At 34.8% G+C, this 19,239-nt stretch overlaps 1 protein-coding gene and 1 non-coding gene across 2 annotated transcripts; one reads left to right on the top strand and one right to left on the bottom strand.

Annotated features, from left to right (window-relative positions):
• Positions 1–731: 731 nt before the first annotated feature.
• TRNAR-ACG lies at positions 732–804 on the bottom strand. Its single transcript has one exon. It is a non-coding gene; the product is annotated as a tRNA-Arg (tRNA).
• Positions 805–3,047: 2,243 nt separating this feature from the next.
• LOC116033303 (phosphatidylcholine:diacylglycerol cholinephosphotransferase 1-like) lies at positions 3,048–4,567 on the top strand. Its single transcript, XM_031276056.1, has 3 exons — positions 3,048–3,452; positions 3,787–3,924; positions 4,068–4,567. Exons 1-3 carry the CDS (start codon positions 3,048–3,050, stop codon positions 4,410–4,412), a joined length of 888 nt encoding a protein of 295 aa, XP_031131916.1. The 3' UTR covers positions 4,413–4,567.
• Positions 4,568–19,239: the final 14,672 nt, after the last annotated feature.

Below are 19,239 nucleotides of genomic sequence, written 5' to 3'. Positions count from 1 at the left end.
ACTATCTCAATTAAAGAATATTGAGATCCGAGACTAGTTTTAGGAGATCATAAATTTTTCCTATAATTTAGAATATTGCTTTTCTTATATTTTTGAAGATCAAATTGTAATTAGTGCCAAGATTTAAGGGATCTACTTTGCTTATTTAGTTCGAGTGCCTTAATTAGTAGTTTGAGCTGTATAAATACATTGAAAATGACTTGTAAAAGGTTCACAATCTTTTCACTACCAGCAATAACAATGTTCATTTTTTTAAAGATTTCTTTAAGCACTATGTTTTGAGTCTGTTCGGTTATGTTGGTTACTAGTTAACTCCTTTAGTTATAAAATTAACATTGTGAATTATTATATATTCTCATGTAAACTACTTGAATATACACTATCTAGAATTTCTCACAAAGTAAGGAGCAAAGAGATTTTGTGCACATACATTTGCATTCGAAAGCTAATTATTTTAGTAATTATATTAGAATATTTTCTATTTCAAAAAAAATATTCGAATATTTTCAATGTGTTAATTATGGAATTTAAGTTTTAAATAATTTCTGCATTTAATTTACATTTTATTAATTTTTTTTAGAATAAAAATTGGTAGATATTTGTATTGGGTTTCCACACGGACCAGTGGACCACACTTAATGAAACGGATGTGGGCTTTAAAATTGACTACTCACTACGGACGGCGGGAACCAACGCTGATGCATCGGATAAATCAGCGTCAAAAAATAAACCGACTCCACTGGGGATCGAACCCAGAATCTCTGGTTTCGTAGACCAGCGCCTTATCCATTGGGCCATGGAGTCAATGTTGTTAAAAAACTAAATAAAATTAAATAAACTAATATCTGGAGGTAAAAAAAGAAAAAATAATCTTATAGTATAGGAAATAAATATGGGCTCAAGGAACCTCAGAAATAACTAATAATTTGGGTTTATTTATGTGTACTTTAATCAAATATTATGATATTCAATTTCAAAATTAGAAAATGCGATAGTTTATTTAAATACTGTTGTATATATTATTTATTTATTAAAAGACAAGTATAATTACCAACCATCATATATATAATACATAGATGAAAAAAATGGATAGTTCGAAAAAAAATGTTATCAAACACCATAGAATTAATGTTATGATTGAATTTAGCATGCTTATATTCATTCGAAATTGCATGTCATTATCGTATTTTACAAAAACAACTAACACAAATTAACACTAACATGAAATATCACTAAAAAATAAGTGCAAAATAAATAAATATAATCATGAAAGGAGTGGTGAATGAGTGAAGCATGATGCACAATGTCTTCCTAGTGCGATTAACTTTTCATATGTTATTTGTGTGTTATTATATTGCATATATATATATAATTAAAGTTTATCTAGTAGACACTCTTGAGTAGTGTTTAGTAGTTACCCTAGTCACCAAAATAAATAAATAAAAACCTGATTTGTAATACAAATTAAACTATGGGGGTCCTCACTGCAAAGTTAGGCACAAAGGCAAAATAATGTAAAAAAGCAATGAAGTACATTTCATTATTGGATTTCTCGAACGCAAACAGTGCTACTCCATAAATGAACATATTTGCACAAATATGAGAGAATTACAATTTTCACATACTTATAGAAATATACACTATCTAGACCAAAGAGATGAACATATTTGCACAAACAATGAAATTACAATTTCATTATTGAATTTCTCGAAGGCAAAAAGTGTTACTCCATAAATGAACAAATTTGTACAAATATGAGAGAATTACAATTTTTATACTTATGGTTACCAAACTAGCTGGTAGATCAAGTGAAAATTTCACTACTTTTTATATATAATAATAATATTATATTTCTTTCCCCCCTTTTTTTTTGCCTATCAATTATAATAAACATTTATTGATTATTTAATTGTATGATATAATATATTATATACACTATTTTAAGAAAAAATATACATTTCTAACTCTATATTAAATATTCTACACAAAATCAGATGAGAGTGGAAGTCTTTATCAGAAGGGAGTTAAATGGCCACTTTTACAAAGACTTTATCAACCCTATCGGTTGGGTCGCAAGTGGTCTTCCTTTCACGATAAGTGTTCAAAATTTAGGGCATGTTTTTCATATGGTTCTTCGTGCCTTTAATTTGGGGGATATGATGAACACATTCCTGCCGTCCAGATCATTGTGTCAAAACTACTAATCTAACATTAATTATATAATTAAGCTTATTATAAAAATGAAATAATAACAAAGACAAGAAATATAGGCAGGTATATAGTGTTTCGTTCAAATTATCACACATCTCATTGTATTTAACTCTTAAATATGTAAATATTTAACAATTAAATATGCAAATCTGCGGGTAAATTTTATAAAATTAACGAAAAAATTAAATTTTAAATCTAAATTGTAAATACTAGATCTTAAACCGTAAAAAGTGAACATCTAAACCAAATAAAATCAAAAACTCAATCATAAACTCTAAATAGAAATCTCAAGTGCAATGCACTTTTGCATTTTTGTAAGTGCAATATTTTAATATCAAATATGCAAAACGTTAATACTAAATGTGCAAACTTGAAAAAGTATAAGAATTGCAGATTTTAGCGTTCAATTTTACATAGTAAAGTTGTGATAATTATGAAAATGTCACTGCATTTTCATTTAAATAAATTTGATCTGATCCGTCCAATTTTTTCAAATGTAAGAATGAGATTGATTCTTATTTATTCCCTAAGGACATTGTTATTTTATTTTATCCTATATATATACATCAGAGGGTAGAATCTTATTCTATCCCTCTTCTATTAACCAAATGATACATATAAACATGTCAAATTTGATTTTGGATTATATTACTAAAACTAATGTACATGCATGGCCTTATATGATCACTGTTAATCTGTTATAGTAAAACTCGTCTCTCCCTCCAACATTGGAAACTCCGTCACTTCAAAACACACTTATAAATTCATCCGCAAATCATTTTTCTTCTTATCATGCGACTATATATCCATTATTTCCGTTAAACTTAACGGCGAAGATGGACGTTGACGCCTCCAGTCTCCGCTCTCCTCCGTCCATCCTCATCAACAGGCATTCTAACAGATTAGACGTCAACGCCGTCAAACACGTCGGCGAAAGGGCGGTGGAGAAGAAGAAGAGGGCAACCTTAACCTCGGAGTTGGGAAAACATGGAGCCGTCGGTGTGAGAAGCCCGTTTTTCTTAAAGTGGAGGGTGGGGGATGTATTTGGTGTGGTGAGGCGCCACCCCATACCGTGTGTCTTCTCCGTCTTGCTCTTCTTCTTCATGCACGTCGAGTATACTCTCCGCATGACCCCGCCCGGTTCTCCGCCGTTGGATTTCGGTTTCGTCGTCACCGTTCCTCTGAATCGCTTGCTTGCTTCTCGCCCCGACATTAACAATCTTCTTGCTGCCCTCAATACGGTACTCCCTTCCCATACATCTATATCTTCAATTCTCTGCACTACCTTTTTATCATTCCTTGTTTACACTCTGTAAAGTGAATAGGGCAGGGTAAAATACATTTTTAGTCACTCAATGGTTTATTGCTAACATTTTTAATTTCTATTATTTTTTTTTTTTGTAAATACATCCCTAACTGTTAAAAAGCATTTGTATAATAGTACAGTTTTAATTTTTTGGAGCAACAAACTGTTAAACTATATTCAAATAATTTTAAATGAAATGTATGTATTCTTTAAAAAAAAAATTACACCCTATTATTCATGCAATGAAATTGTGTAATATTATGACCCAGGTGTTTGTGGCAATGCAATCATGGTACATATTATGGGCGTGGTTGATTGAGGGTCGTCCAAGAGCTACAATCTCAGCATTGTTCATGTTCACTTGTCGTGGAATTCTTGGATACCTTACTCAACTACCTTTGCCCGAGGTTAATTATGGAATGTTCTTAATTTCTCTATTTTTTTTTCTTTTTTTTCTCTCTTTTTTTTTGCTCTGCTTGCTGTTAAAATATAATGTTGTTCAGATCGAAACTGATGTGTTTAATTTGGTATATATATATTGCGATCTTAGGAATTCTTGGGATCTGGCGTTGATTTTCCGGTAGGGAACACGTCGTTTTTCTTGTTCTTTTCCGGCCATGTTGCTGCGTCGGTTATTGCTTCCCAAGATATGCAACGGGTGAAGAGATCAAAGTTGGCATTCACATTTCATGTACTCAACTTGTTGCAAATTGTGAGGCTGCTAAGCACAAGGGGTCACTACACCATCGACTTGGCCGCCGGTTATGCTGCCGGAATTCTGTTTGATTCTTTGGCCGGAAAGTATGAAAACTACAAGAATAAGCAAATCTCTTCAACTAATCCCACTTCTTGTCCTGTTGGAATTAATTCCAAAAATGAAAATAGTGATAATTAAGTAACATTAGACTTCAATTAAGTCTTTTTTTTTTTTTTTTTTTTTTTAAGTCCAAAGGAAACTCGCTTTGTGATCTTAGACGGCAAAAGAGTACAAGGAAGTAAATCAGCTTAGATTGTTTATAGCTGATAAAGTTCAAATTAAGAATGTCAATAGGCTACACTCATGAGAGTTGAACTTGTAACTTTGTAATCTTATTGAAGTTGTCCCAATTAAATCATATTTTAATTAGAGGTGCGGTTAATTTATATTTTAATGTTTTAATGTTATGTGTTGCGGCCAATCAAATGTCTTGATTTACATTCAATATCTTTTTCTCAATATAAATTTTTTTTTTTTTACATTAATTAATATTTTAATATCTTTAACTTGAATAAATACAAATTAGTTGTAACTTTTACTTTTATAACTTACATTAATAGCTTAGTCTATGATTGATCAAGAGCTATATATGTACTTAAGCAATAATGATTCTAAAATTCTACTCACTCTATTCTATTTTTTGACGTGAAATGTAGGGGTATGACATTTTCATCATGTGACTACAAGAAAAATTGTTTATATCAAATATTTGAAAGCATGGAATAAAAGTTGAGAGTATATATAATATTTTTCATCATGTGGGAATTGATAAGGCTGTGGGAGTAAATGCCAATAGTAAGGAGCCTCTTGTCCCACCAATAATTGAAATCTAAGGCTCTGTTTGGCAGAGCTTATTTAGGAGCTTATAGCTTATTTTAAGCTACTAATAAGCTATAAGCTCTGTTTGTGATGTTCCTAAAATAAGCTAGTAGCTTAAAATAAGAGCTTATTTTTGAACGTTACTTAAAGTAGCGTTTCAAAATAAACTAGTAGCTTCCTAACTTTTTTTCCATTTTTAACCTTATTATTTTAAAGAAATGACATTCTTTACCCTTTCCAATTAAAACCTTTTTGGCTAAACCTTTTTGACTTTTTCTCTTCAATATGTTTGGTTGTAATTTCAATTTGACATTTGTGTTTGAATATTAATTTTTGTATGAACTAATCTTATGAATTATAAACATTTTATTTTACTTTATATGCTTTCAAATATATGTTCTTACTTTATATTTTATTAAAATATATTGATTTCACTATTTTATATTTTAATATATAAACAAACCTATTTAAATTTAAAATTATTCAAACTGTATGAAGATGCCCTTTTTAGTCTTTTAACATTTATCAGCTTATCAAAAAACTAATTTTACCAAACACTTTTAAGCATAACAGCTAGTTTAACAGCTCTTCAGATTTCAGCTTCGAGCTTATAGCTTTTCAGTTTTCAGCTACTTTTCAGCTTTCAGCTACCTTTTCAGCTAGGTTTGCCAAACATAGCTTAAGTCAGAGGAATCTGATTTTTCTTTTAAAACGATTTGAGTTGCATTCAAAGGTCTTTTCCAGTAGCATTTTTGTGATGAGTTATATTACATGGACTCCCATTTCATACTCCCTCACTTCTACTCCTTGACGTGACAAGATATGATAGATTATTTTCATCCTGTGGGTCCTAAGGAAAGTGTCAACATCAAACTTTTGTGTGAGAGAGTAAAAGTATAGAGTAGAACTTGAGAGTCCAAGTGATATTTTACTTTTGTGATATATAAGAATGTACACTTCTTAATTAATTTCTCAATATTTTCTTCATTACATATAAAAATGACCAATTAGACAGGGCACTGTGAATTTTTTTTTTTTTTTTTTAAGATTGAATTTTTTTTTCTATATTATATTTATTATAAGGTATTAGTTAAGTGGTCCAAATTTGACTAAGATTGTTAGGCACTTAGGCCTAGCTAATACCTAATTGTCTTATTGAGCCTGACAATCAATGTAGATCATGCATTAAAGTCTTCATTCTACCTCAGTTAAAAGTTCTAGCTGTTTAGAGAAGAGAAACATTTACATATGAAAATTTTACAACATTAAAATTACATACAACTTTTGGTTTTTAGATGCAATAAATGAAGGTCTGTTGTTGTTGGATAAATCCCATAAGTTGACCTGCAGTAGGAAGTTGTCAGTACGTCTTAAACAATCCTAGATTCCAAGGTAATCCAGTAACAGAAATTAAGACGAGGGAGAGAATACTTAAAGAGAGAAGAAAAAAAAAAAAAATATATATATATATATATATATATATATATATACACACACACACTAATAAGATCAAGTAAAAAAAAGTTAAGCTTATAATGAAAAGAAAAAAATTGATGGTCAAATTATTAAATTAAATGGATGGTTCAAATTGTTTAGATTTTCATTTTTTCTTAATGATTAACTTACCGATTAATTTCAATAAGAAAGGTCTTAGGTTCAAATATCATCCCAATCAAATTTGGCATAATTAAGTTCCTCACTCTATTTCTACCGTCTTAATAATCTACAATCTTCAAACTTTCAATATTAATAATAGCCAATAAAATTAGGACTCTAACAGGAAGAAAAAAAAATTGGTGGTAATTATTTATTTAAACGAATGGTTAATATTATTTTTATTTTAGTAATTTTTTATGATTTTCCTTCTTTACCCTCTATCATATTATTTTCTTCCTTTAAATAACCCCACATTCCGTTAGTATAAACTTTAGTAACGAAATATTCCGTTAACTTTTAACTTACCCATTAAGAAATTTGTTCAAATGTAGCCACGATTTCCCGTGCGGTCGGTGCGGTATGCACTATTCAATGTTAGAAAATGCACTACAATGAAAATACACAAAACACACTACATATCCAAAATAATGCACCATAACTCCCCTGCCCCTAATGGTGCATTTGCTAATGTTGTGTATATTTGCATACCTAGTGGTGTGTTTTTTGGTGATGCGTACCTAATATGCATATTTGTGTGGTGCATTTTCTAACATTGAGTGGTGTATATATGTATACATAGTCGTGCGGCCGCATTGACCTCACGTTAAGGTGCGGGCACACCTGATTATGACCCCCTGGTTATGACCCTACTCATTAATTTATATAAGAAAGATCTTAGGTTGCAACCCATCCCAATCAGAGTTGGCATAATTGTTAAACATATACTACAAATATGTTAGAGTATATTATTGAAAAATAAGTACCCTACTCTAAATAAGAAGCTACAATATATATATATATATATATATATATATATATATATATATATATATATATATATATATATATATATATATATATATATATATATGAATTTCTTTAATTTATTATAATCAACTTCTCATATATTATCTTGCATTCATATACTTTGAATTACCAATTTAAATAAACAAATTCAACATTTAATTACATATGCATGAACATCTCATATATAATCTTGCATTAATATACTTTGAAGTTCATCTCATATATAATCTTGCATTAATATACTTTGAAGTTCTTATTTAAAAATAATCATTGGGCATTATCAGAATGGTATTCATTTTTCAGGTCATGGTTTAGGTAGTAGCGTGGGAAAAAAAATAAAGCTTTTAACTTTCAAGGTGTCATTGCTCATGGACTTCTAATGAATTGCACTCAGTGAAACCAAGCTTGGTGAATTCACACTTAGTAATAGCAGCCAAGATCTAGATTTTTCAAAAAAAAAATAAAAATCTATATATACTAAGGCTAGCTAAAAACGAGGGTCCACATCTAAAGAATAATTTATAATCTACATAATCAAAACTATAGATTATGCTAATTGATATAATATGCATATGAACTCATATAAAGAAAATAAATTGTACAATAATAACAATTAAATACTTCAAGTCTCTACATAAATACTGCAAATCAGTTATCCTTAATCTGCTGCTTCGATTAGGTGATGAATCTTCTTGTTCAACCCTGATGAGAAAAGTGATGTGTTATGGCTTTATTTATAGGTGATTTGGGAGTGTTTGAGTTCAACATGGAATCAGTTTGTGACTACTAAACTGATAATCATGTTGCACCATACAAGAGGAAAACATGGTGAATATACACACAGAGCGGGTTTCAAATTGCGTAGCCTCCGGGATTCAATTGACGTAGCTTCCGATATTCAAATGGTGTAGCTTTTCCTGGATTCAAGTGGCGTTTCCGGGATTCAAGTGAAGTGGCCTTCCGGGATTCAAGGGCGTGATCTTCAACAGGAACCATCAAGCTTCAAGATCCTCAAAATACTTCAAGTCTCTAATTGCTTCAAAAATGCCTTCAAAAGCTCGTAAGTCTTCAATCTTCAAGGTGTGTTTCAAATGTGAAATGGGGGTTCTATTTATAGTGGAGAGTGTAACTAACTTCCCTCAACAAACTCCCTAATTTATTTATTAAATTAAATTAACTAATTATCTAAAGGAATGAACCTCGCCAACATTAAGTCTAGGTTCAAGATCTTAATATCTTATCATCTAATTCAAATTCAAATTAAATTATAATTATTATATTCAAATATAATAAAATTATATTTAAATTATAATTGTTATAATTATAATTAAATTTAAATATGAATTGGGCTTGGACCATTAATTAATTCAATAGCCCAACATCAATTTAAATGAACTAATTAAATTAATTTAATTATCATGACCCAATTAATTAAACTGGTCCAATAACTCATTTAAATTAATTCAAAATCCCTTCAAAAGCTCTTAAGTCTTCAATTAATTATTGCATGGACCATGGTCTACACAGCTGTGTGGACCAAAAATAAAAAGTACATTATTTTTGTATTGAAGGTACATTATTTTTGTATTGTAGGTACATTATTTGATACTATCAAATAATGTACCTTCAGTACAAAAATAATGTACCCTAAAATAATGTACCTACAGTACAAAAATAATGTACCTTCAGTATAAAAATAATGTACATTTTATTTTTGGTCCACCATGGTCCATGTAATAATGATTGCAATTTAATTGGTCCATTTTTTTGAGCTCAAATTTTCGGTGTCTACAATATCATATGTAGATTCTAAATGATGTTTTTCGAAGAAAAATAATACATTGAGAATGATGTTATTTTGTTTATTCTGAAAAATATATGTATATACAGAAAAAAAACATAATATTTATTTGTGAGTGAATATATATATATATATATATATTTGTTAATGCTTCGAAAATCATATATCATACGGAATATACTCATATGAATTCGCATATAAAAATATAGGTCATAAACATATTCCACATAAACAGAATCTCATAGTATAGATATTCAATTGTTGGCAATTTAAACAATTAGGAATGTTAATTAGGAAATAAACATACCGTTCAACGAAGATTATTGTGCTGATAACGTGTTGTAATTATAGCCTTTAGCTTGTAGCCATCTCCGGAGAAACATGATTGTTATTATAATGAACATCATATCTAATCTAAAAACATAATAAGTCTCAATCCAGGTTATACCCCTGGTTTATGTCCGTTTTTTCCGTTAATTTTTGTTGTACCTTATGCTATAAAAATTGTACTACATAATTTTTTGGACAGAAATATCCCTACCGTTATTGTACTACATAATTTTTTGGACAGAAATATCCCTACCGTTATAATACTACATAATTTTTTGGACAGAAATATCCCTACCGTTATAACTTCTGTTATCTTTTCACATTATAATTACCATGCACATGCATACACAATATTTTTCCTTACATTCTTCAATGGTAAGTTTGAATTCATTTATATTTTAATTAAATATTACCATAGTTATATTTAATAATTTATCATTTCTATAATTCTTACTTCAATAATATATATATATATATATATATATATATATATATATATATGATATGGATTAAATCCTCCATACATTCAAGTGTATAGCAATCTACGTAGTAATGTCAAATAGATGTAAGAATTGAGCCCAAAGAAGCCATTTATTCATTGTTTTTCCATAGTGTAGAGAGAGTCAGGAGAGAATAGCTTATTGGGTCTTTTAGAGAGAAAGTGAGAAGGGGAAAAAGCCAAAAAGTCCTCCAACTTGGAGGGTTCGGGCCTTTTTATAGGCTCATACCCGTACTCGTATACCGACATACGTATAAAGTACTTAGGGTCGTATACCCGGGGTATATTCCCTATCAAGTAGGCCCCCCAGTCCGAGCCTGGACGTCGAGTCATCAAGGAAGGGGTCGGGCTGGAAGACTGGTCTGACGGTCCGCGACTCACGCTAGTTGCCTTGTTAAAAACGTTGGGCTAAGAAAAAACCCAGTGGGAAAAAATCCTAGCCAAGGAAAAAAGAGCACAACTTTGAGCGCCAACGAAGAAGAGTTCGAGTTGGGAACACTGACTGTATAGTCCTCAACGTACGCCGATTGCCTCGTTAAAAACCTCAGACTAAGAAAAAACCCGGTGGGAAAAAATCTTAGCTAAGGAAAAAAGAGCGCAACCTTAAGCATAGTTTTTTGGACTATAAGGGTTGCATGAACTCTAACGATCTTAAGGATCAGGTTTGCTACACGACTGAAAGGTCGAATTTACCAATCTAGGGATCGGGTTTCACCAATCAGGATATTGGATTTGCCCGGGGCGAAATGCCGACCTGGCGGGCTGAACTGCCTATTACGTAGGGCTTATTCCGAGATACTGTCTCGGGCTTATCGTGTCGATGCCAACCTAATCGGCCCGGTGGTGGTAGTGCTGACCTAACCGGACTTAGCACGCATGTACAATTTACAAAGAAAAGCAAACGAGGGTAATTCTTCCTCGTTGGTGCAAAGAGTGTAGTTTTTTCCGACTTTTCGGTCGTAGCGTTTTTTCCGACCGCCGTCGTAATAGATCGGTTCGAGGACCGAGCGGGCACCTTACTCCCGTAGTAGGCACCTTGCTCCCACAAAAATCGGTCCGAGGACCATAAACGGGCACCTTGCTCCCGTAGTGGGCACCTTACTTCCACAAAAATCGGTCCGAGGACCATAAACGGGCACCTTGCTCTTGTAGTGAGCACCTTACTCCCACAAAAATCGGTCCGAGGACCATAAACGGGCACCTTAGTCCCACAAAAATCGGTCCGAGGACCATAAACGAGCACCTTGCTCCCGTAGTGGGCACCTTACTCCCACAAAAATCGGTCCGAGGACCATAAACGGGCACCTTGCTCCCGTAGTGGGCACATTACTCCCAAAAAAATCGGTCCATGGACCATAAACGGGCACCTTGCTCCCGTTGCGTTTTTTCCAAACGCCGTCGTAATTAATTGTACCGAGATCTGACCTCGGGGTTACAATGCCGGTGGTGGATGGACCGACCTAACCGGACTTATTACATTTAAACTTGCTATTACAATATATAATTCCTAATACTTAAGCTAGGAATAATACAAGTAGTAAATTAAAATTACAGTTGTAACATAATTTTACAAATTTGAAACTCCTAATTAAGAGCAAACTACGGCCTGCGTATGGAAGACGGCCGACCATTATCAAGCATCAACAGCTCGTCGTTTGACCTCAAACCATACTTTGCCGCGTAGAAAATCTTACGATCCAGAGTCCACGCTCCCTGGCGGTGATTCTGAAGCTCAAGGGAAGAACCAATAAAATAGTGGATCTCAGCGCAATTGACGACCAAGCTCGGAGAGAACGGCACACATCACTGTATGTTTGGATTATTGATTTCTTCAAAGCTTTGCTCAGCCCAATTTTCATATGAGACAGCTCGGGGAATCCACGTGCACTTGCGATAAGTTTCCTCGTACACACTATCCACTCCGATCTGAACTTTTGATTAGAGAGAAGACCAGTGGCGACTCTAGCGAAGTTGCTCGGCTACATCAGATTGTATTCGCCATCTGCTCGGCCGGCCTTGGTCAAGCTTCCGGGAGGTCATGCATTTAACTAGGAGTACGTACATGTCACCACAAGGATCTTTAGTACATGCATTAATTTCCAATTTACAAGGGAGTTTGATTCCCGAATCAGATCAAGTAGCTCTTCGCAGGGAAAGTACTGTGATCGAAGAGCACGCAGTGGTTACCCCTGGATCCCAGGCACGCCCATGCCATCTCTACTTTAAAAAACGCATCTCTCATCAGTCATTAGCTCGGACAAGAAGAGTGTCTACTTCTCTGTTTTGCTGAGATGGCGCCCGAAGTTGGGTTCAAGCTACTAGCTCGGGGGCTCGGACTTGACATAGGATCGGATCGCACCAACCGAGCTACAAGTTTCGCGTGATCAGGAGGCGTTATTGAACGGTGGGGAGAGTTGGAGGTCCGACGATATAAGATATTGGAGCTCGTGGTCGTCGCGCTCGGGAGGCTGAATCGACGTTGGCGGTAACCTTAAACAACCACCGAGCCGAGTGATGACCGGAAGCTCGGGGAGTATGACTGGTTGGAGAATCTCTAGGTTACTTTTATCATGATCGGTTCAGCCGGAGTCCCGATGCCAGTAGGGAGCCTCCAGGCTAAAACTCCACCATGATGTGAAATTGATGACAAGATTGAAGCATCGGACTTCAAGGTCGGCGTGGTCGGGATTGCCCATCGCCCGGGAAACTCTGAGAAAGCTTGGCAAAGCTCGGACAAATGACCTAGATTGCATGCAAGCCCGCTGCTCTTTCATCGTCCGTTATTTCCCGCGAGACGTCGTTGCATGTGTGACCTAGATGGCTGTTCGACCACATCTGATCGGTGAGCACATATACCGCAAGCTTGGGAAGTAGCACGTAGAATCCATTAACTCGGTCTCTCTGATTACGCACGGGGTGAAGAGTCAACTACCCGAGGAAATAACTAGCCGGGTTACCCTCTGCGCGGAGACAGTTAACCAAGATGAATAGAGTTTTTTCTACTTTTGGTCCTATGACTTTAGTGTTTTCGTCAATTTAGGTACACGGCTTTCATTTTGCCACTTTTAGTCTTGACTTTAATTTTTTTGTCACTTTTAGTCCTTGACTTTGATTTTTTATCCACTTTTAGTCCTTTCGGCCATCCGAGCGACAACTTTTAACCGAAATCAACAAATTGTTGTGCCATTAAGGGTAAAAGTGTATTTTGATAAAGTTCTAAATATATTTATAATTAAAATCAGATAAAAAATAGGAAAAAGAAACGTTATTTGCTTGTTCGATCTGCTTCGCTTTTTAAGCAACAACTTTTAATCGGAATCAATAAAATATTGTGCCATTAAGTGTAAAATTGTCTATTGATAACTCTCTAAATACATTAAACATTATTTACCATTAATGGCACAAGAATTTGTTGATTTCGATTAAAAGTTGTCGCTCGGGTGACCGAAAGGACTAAAAGTGGAAAAAAAATCAAAGTCAAGGACTAAAAGTGGCAAAAAAATTAAAGTTAAGGACTAAAAGTGGCAAAATGAAAGTCGTGTACCTAAATTGACGGAAACACTAAAGTCATAGGACCAAGAGTGGAAAAAACTCAAGATGAATAATCGATCGTACTCTCCTCTATGCCGAGCCTCTGCTTTGAAAAGCATATGATCGGGAGACTAACTCGGAACTCCGATCAGCCTCATCAGCTCGGAAGGTCGGGAATCGATCAACCACACGTTCAGATGTTCGAACAGGGTGCTTGGAGCTCGGTAATGCTTCCTGATCACTCACGACTTGCATGCCAGAAAGTGTTGTCCTGCTGCCAATCAATCATCTGCTCTAATTACACTGAAGGGCCCATCAACAATCGGCTACTTCACACCCCGACTCATCATTTGCAAGCGCATGGGAGGTCGGCATCGCAAGTCATGCTCGGGACATGCCTGGGAGTACTCTGATAGCTTAATGCGCTCAGCCGTATGAAGCTTAGGCCGGGGAACAGCTTCTTAGAGCTCGGTGATGATGCTGAAATTTTCTCGTTGCTGGGCATTGAGTCTCGAACCAGTGCGTCAGGAGGCATGCTCGGACACTGCTTCCTCAATCGCGATCAGAATTAAGCTCAGGTCAGAGTATACGATGGGTGCCATGATTCAACACTTCACTCGTGGTCGATACGATCGGAGTTGAGAAAACCAACCGGATACGAAATTGCATGCTCTGCTCAGAGAAGGCTAGGAAAATGATCACCTGCTGGCAGACATGGGCGATCACCGAGTAAGAGCCTAAGCTAGGTTACCACCACCGGTGTGAGTATACGATCGGGTTGATATGATTAACAGGGTTGATATGATCGGGTGCCGAAGTTAATCCTCGTCCAGGCCCTGGCTGTTTGCAAGATTGTGATCTTTAACATGAACATGGTCGGAAAACCTATGATCATGCATGGTGGCCCCTGATTTAATGTATTATGCCGTTTCGATCAAAACCGGGCTCAGCGACTCAAGGTTGGCACTCATGCCGATCGTCTACGGCGTCAAAGCATTTGTTCAAGGAACACTGGAACAGAGTAGGGAGCCCATGCACCCGACCACAAATTAAGTTAGTTCGATTGAGCATGCTCGGGAGTGATGGTTCTACAACAGCATAACCTTTGGTTGATACTCTCCGTTTTCACAATCGGGCCGGAATGACGACAACCAGACCATGCACGCACACACTAGAGCTCGGAACTCTGCTGACAGGAGCTCCTGACGAACCATTTTCGGTAGCTGGCAACCATTGCGAGCTCATGACCGGGAAAACCCCTCTTCAATGCGATTTTCCTTTTCACTTTCGGTTTCATTTTCTTGTGTTTCTCTCTCCTTCCAGTATCTTAATTTTCGCATGTCACCGCCACACCCACCAGTAAAAGAGAAGCTTTGGCACCAAACTCCTCTTTTTTACATTCTCAAGAAACAAATAGCGATGGGCTTACATTTCTTCGTCACAACTGTCAGTTACCTCTGCTTGACTAACCGGCGACGACTCTGCTCATGCCCAATAGGCAGTGATGGTCTCCTTCCGGCATCAGCAGTCTCTTGATAGAAGTGACAAATTCCGGTGATGCATGGCTGAAATTGAAGATTTGCTGGGAGATGCTGATGAAGAAATGGTTTACCTCCTCTGAAATCGTCAGCTATACATTTTTTATTATTCTCTTTTCTCTTACAGTGAAGGGTGCAAGACGAAGAAGATGATGATGGCAAGCTTCCTTCTTCTTGGGCCAGTGCCGGTGAACATGCAGTGGGTCCTTTGAGGGGGAGTCAATGAGCTTGAACTTGTTGAACCGAAAAAGCATATATATACTCGTAAATCAGATATTCAAAAATGAAAGCTCTGCAAAAATAGACTTCCTAATCACAATTGGAGGACATGCAGTTGAAGATCTGGCCAAGGAAGCAATTGAATGATGATCGTGCTTTTGGTTGAACTAATTCGTTCTTATGGCGGTACATCTCATCTCTGTGAGAGAAAAAATGAAGCATGCATAAAGAGGAGAGCATATCATTTCTCACGAAGATCAGATCATCCCAGTGTGCTTTCTTAGCTTTGATGGTTGAGGAACACGGTTTTCTCGTTCTGCTCCCCACGGCGTCATTTGATATGGATTAAATCCTGCATATATTCAAGTGTATAGCAATCTAAGTAGTAATGTCAAATAGATGTAAGAATTGAGCCCAAAGAAGCCATTTATTCATTGTTTTTCCATAGTGTAGAGAGAGTCAGTAGAGAATAGCTTATTGGGTCTTCTAGAGAGAGAGTGAGAAGGGGAAAAAGTCAAAAAGTCCTCCAACTTGGAGGGTTCGGGCCTTTTTATAGGCTCATACCCGTACTCGTATAAAGTACTTAGCGTCGTATACCCGGGTATATTCCCTATCAATATATATATATATATATATATATATTATTTTGTGACACACACTATTATTTAAAAATATTAATATTATAAATGAGCAGCAACATAATGCATTTGTAGTTGTATTGAGACAAGATTTTTGAATATCAATCTGTGGAAGTTGTTGAATTGAGATAGTTGAAATCAAGTATTATGTATATCCATATATGAATATGAATTTATAAGGGATATATCTCTAATTAGAAGAAGACTATATTTTTTCTCAAAAAAAAAAGTAAAAAGAAAAAAAAAAAGAAGACTATATTTAAACAAATTTTATTCATTTTCAAAGACAAAAATATTGTAATACAACGTTGAGTACCCTTAAAATTACAGGGGAATATATTCATCACAATGAATTTGAATTTCTTGTATTAATTTCAAATACATACACAACAAAAGTTTTACTCGAATATCTATGAAACTTCGACAACTAAAAAAATGCATTATATCTATTTCAAAATGATTTACTAATTGGGTTTAAATATTGGGCACAAGTCTTCGCGCAAAGCGCGTTGAAAAAACTAGTAAAGTAAATAAAGAAGAAAAACAATGTAAACAGAAAGTGCCAAGGAACTTTTCATTCATAATCATCTAACTATAGTACATAATAATTATAATCATAACGGAATACATAAATGGAGACATAAATACTAACGTTACATAATAATGTTCACATAATGATATATTTATAACAATTAACCATTAGTGATGAACTGCATATATGTAAACAACATTATCAATTTTTGCAATATAATAGAAAAATGTAATACTCAATAATATTCAGAATACAGAACAATGAATAGATTTATTTGCATTTTTTCACTCCTTATCCACCATTCATGCTTGGCGACACATGAGTTGTTAATTTGTTATACCCCTTCATCAGCCATTCATACTTGGCGACACATGGGTTGTTATATGGGTGACCTCCAAATCTCCAATATACTATTTTAACATGGAAATTGTTGCTTTGAAGCCTTCTAGTTGACATTATATTATTGCACAAACTGAAAAACACAATAGATATTGAACAATACTGGAGAATTATTGTTTTGAACCCGGATGTTTTCTTAATATTGTTTATATTTTTGTATGCCTGCACCCTATTTATATTTTATACATATTAAAATATAATAACATAAATAAACACAAATTAATAAAAATTTGAAATAAAAAATTCAACAAATACGGAGTATCATATTTAGCAAAATAATAATAACACATATTTTTTACAATAAAAAGTTTTTTTTTTTTTTTTTTTTTTTAGGGTAGGTACTGCTTGAAAATGGTTAGAGTGACAGGTTTATGGACTCCAAAATTGGCACCAGTACTGGTCGTAGCATAAAACCACATACAAATACCCGGAGTATTCCGGGGTTATCGAACCACAAGGAAGTGGGGTATCAAGCACTAGTTACTAATTATATTCGCAAGAAGCTATTCCTACGTTCACAATGGATGATTATCTATAGATATGCAAACAAGATAATTAAAATAAGGCAAACGGGTTTTTGTATTCAAAGAGGTAAAAGCGGGATTTTTGGGAGTTAAAGTGTTTAATCACCTAGTGCCAATCTAAAGTGAAATAATTATTTGGGTTAAACAAGTGTGGAAAATTGCCATCTAAAAGGGAAAGGTTACTCTCGTAACTCAAACCAAGATACGGTAATTGGAATACTCACTCTCGTGAGCTATTCAAAATATATCCCTTAACCAAATTGTCCTCTCTCGAGGTACAATAGTCAAGTGCAATTGTGGGTGCTCTTTGATTCATAGACAAATCTAGCAAGGGTACAAGCAATCATATGCATCTAATTACAAGTATCAATAACATAAATCACAATTGCAACACAAGCAATAAACCCAAATAGATATTTCATTAAAACAAAATAAGAACTAGGCACATAGGTTCATAAACACTTTTATACCCAAAAATCCCAAAAGGAAGTTTAGCCTAACATGGCTAAAATAGATCCAACAATTATTCAATAAAGTTCAAAATAGAAAAGAGAAAGGAAGATATTCTCCCAAATGATGCCTCCAAGCTCTTTTCTTTGATCTCCTTTCCAAAAGTTGTGATGATTTCTTCTTTGGCTTTTGGAGATGATGAAGCTTCTTTTCCTTGTTCTCTTTCCCCTTTTTCTGACAAAAACCAGCAGGCAACAGGTAGGGTTTGGGGAGAAATGAAGCCTTAAATAGTGGGATCCAAAACAGGGACAAATCTGGAATTTTGTTCTGGGATGAATAGTGTCCTGGGCAGGATTCTCGACGCGTCGAGAATAAAATGGTGAAATTTTTATTGCTCTCTGGAAGGTCTCGACGCGTCGAGAGATATTCTCGACGCGTCGAGAATCTGCGGTGAACAGTACTTTCGGTCCCATTTTGACTTCTCAACACTTTTGATTCCTTTGCATTGCCTTTTTGCTCCCAAGTGGTTATAATGCAGCACTAAACACACCAAAGACACTCAAACCAAGCATTATACCACTTTAAATAAAATAACAAGGAAAAAGCATTGGAGATAACATTTTAATACACAATTAATTATAAAACCTAAATAAAAACACAAGTAAAATAGGTACAAATGAGAGTGTATCAAATTCCCCCACACTTAAGATCTTGCTTGTCCTCAAGCAAAATAAGAAAATAAATCACAAGTCTGGCATAAATTTTCATACTCTCTCTTGTACCTCCGGTCATACTACAAAGCCAACAAGATCCATTCCCAAGCCAACATTCAAGCACCAAAATTATTAGTTAGTGACAAACCCAGTGTGTGCACCTACTCAGTTAGGTTTATGCAGAATTTGGTATTGAGAAGAACATCCCAAAAGCTTGCCTTTCACACTCCTCTAATACAGACCTAAAAATGCATGCAAAGATCAAGTAGGTCTTTATTGAGCTTATAACGGGGCTAGAGGTTAAGGGCTAACAAAGAAGGGGTATGGAAGATACACAAAACGGAGAGAAGTTCACAATTATTCACATTTAAAGCTAGAAGAGTTTGATGAAAACCAGGAGCATAATGCAAAGACGAAACGAAGCAATCCTAAGGAATAGTGGGGGTCAATTACAAACTCTACAAGAAAAATAAAATAAACAACTAAGCTATAATTTTCATTTTTTTTTT

Source organism: Ipomoea triloba, chromosome 10 (assembly GCF_003576645.1).
Source record: "Ipomoea triloba cultivar NCNSP0323 chromosome 10, ASM357664v1".
NCBI classification, from domain to species: Eukaryota; Viridiplantae; Streptophyta; class Magnoliopsida; order Solanales; family Convolvulaceae; genus Ipomoea; species Ipomoea triloba.
The sequence above is the reverse complement of the archived record's forward strand: the minus strand, read 5'-3'. Positions and strand labels throughout refer to the sequence as shown.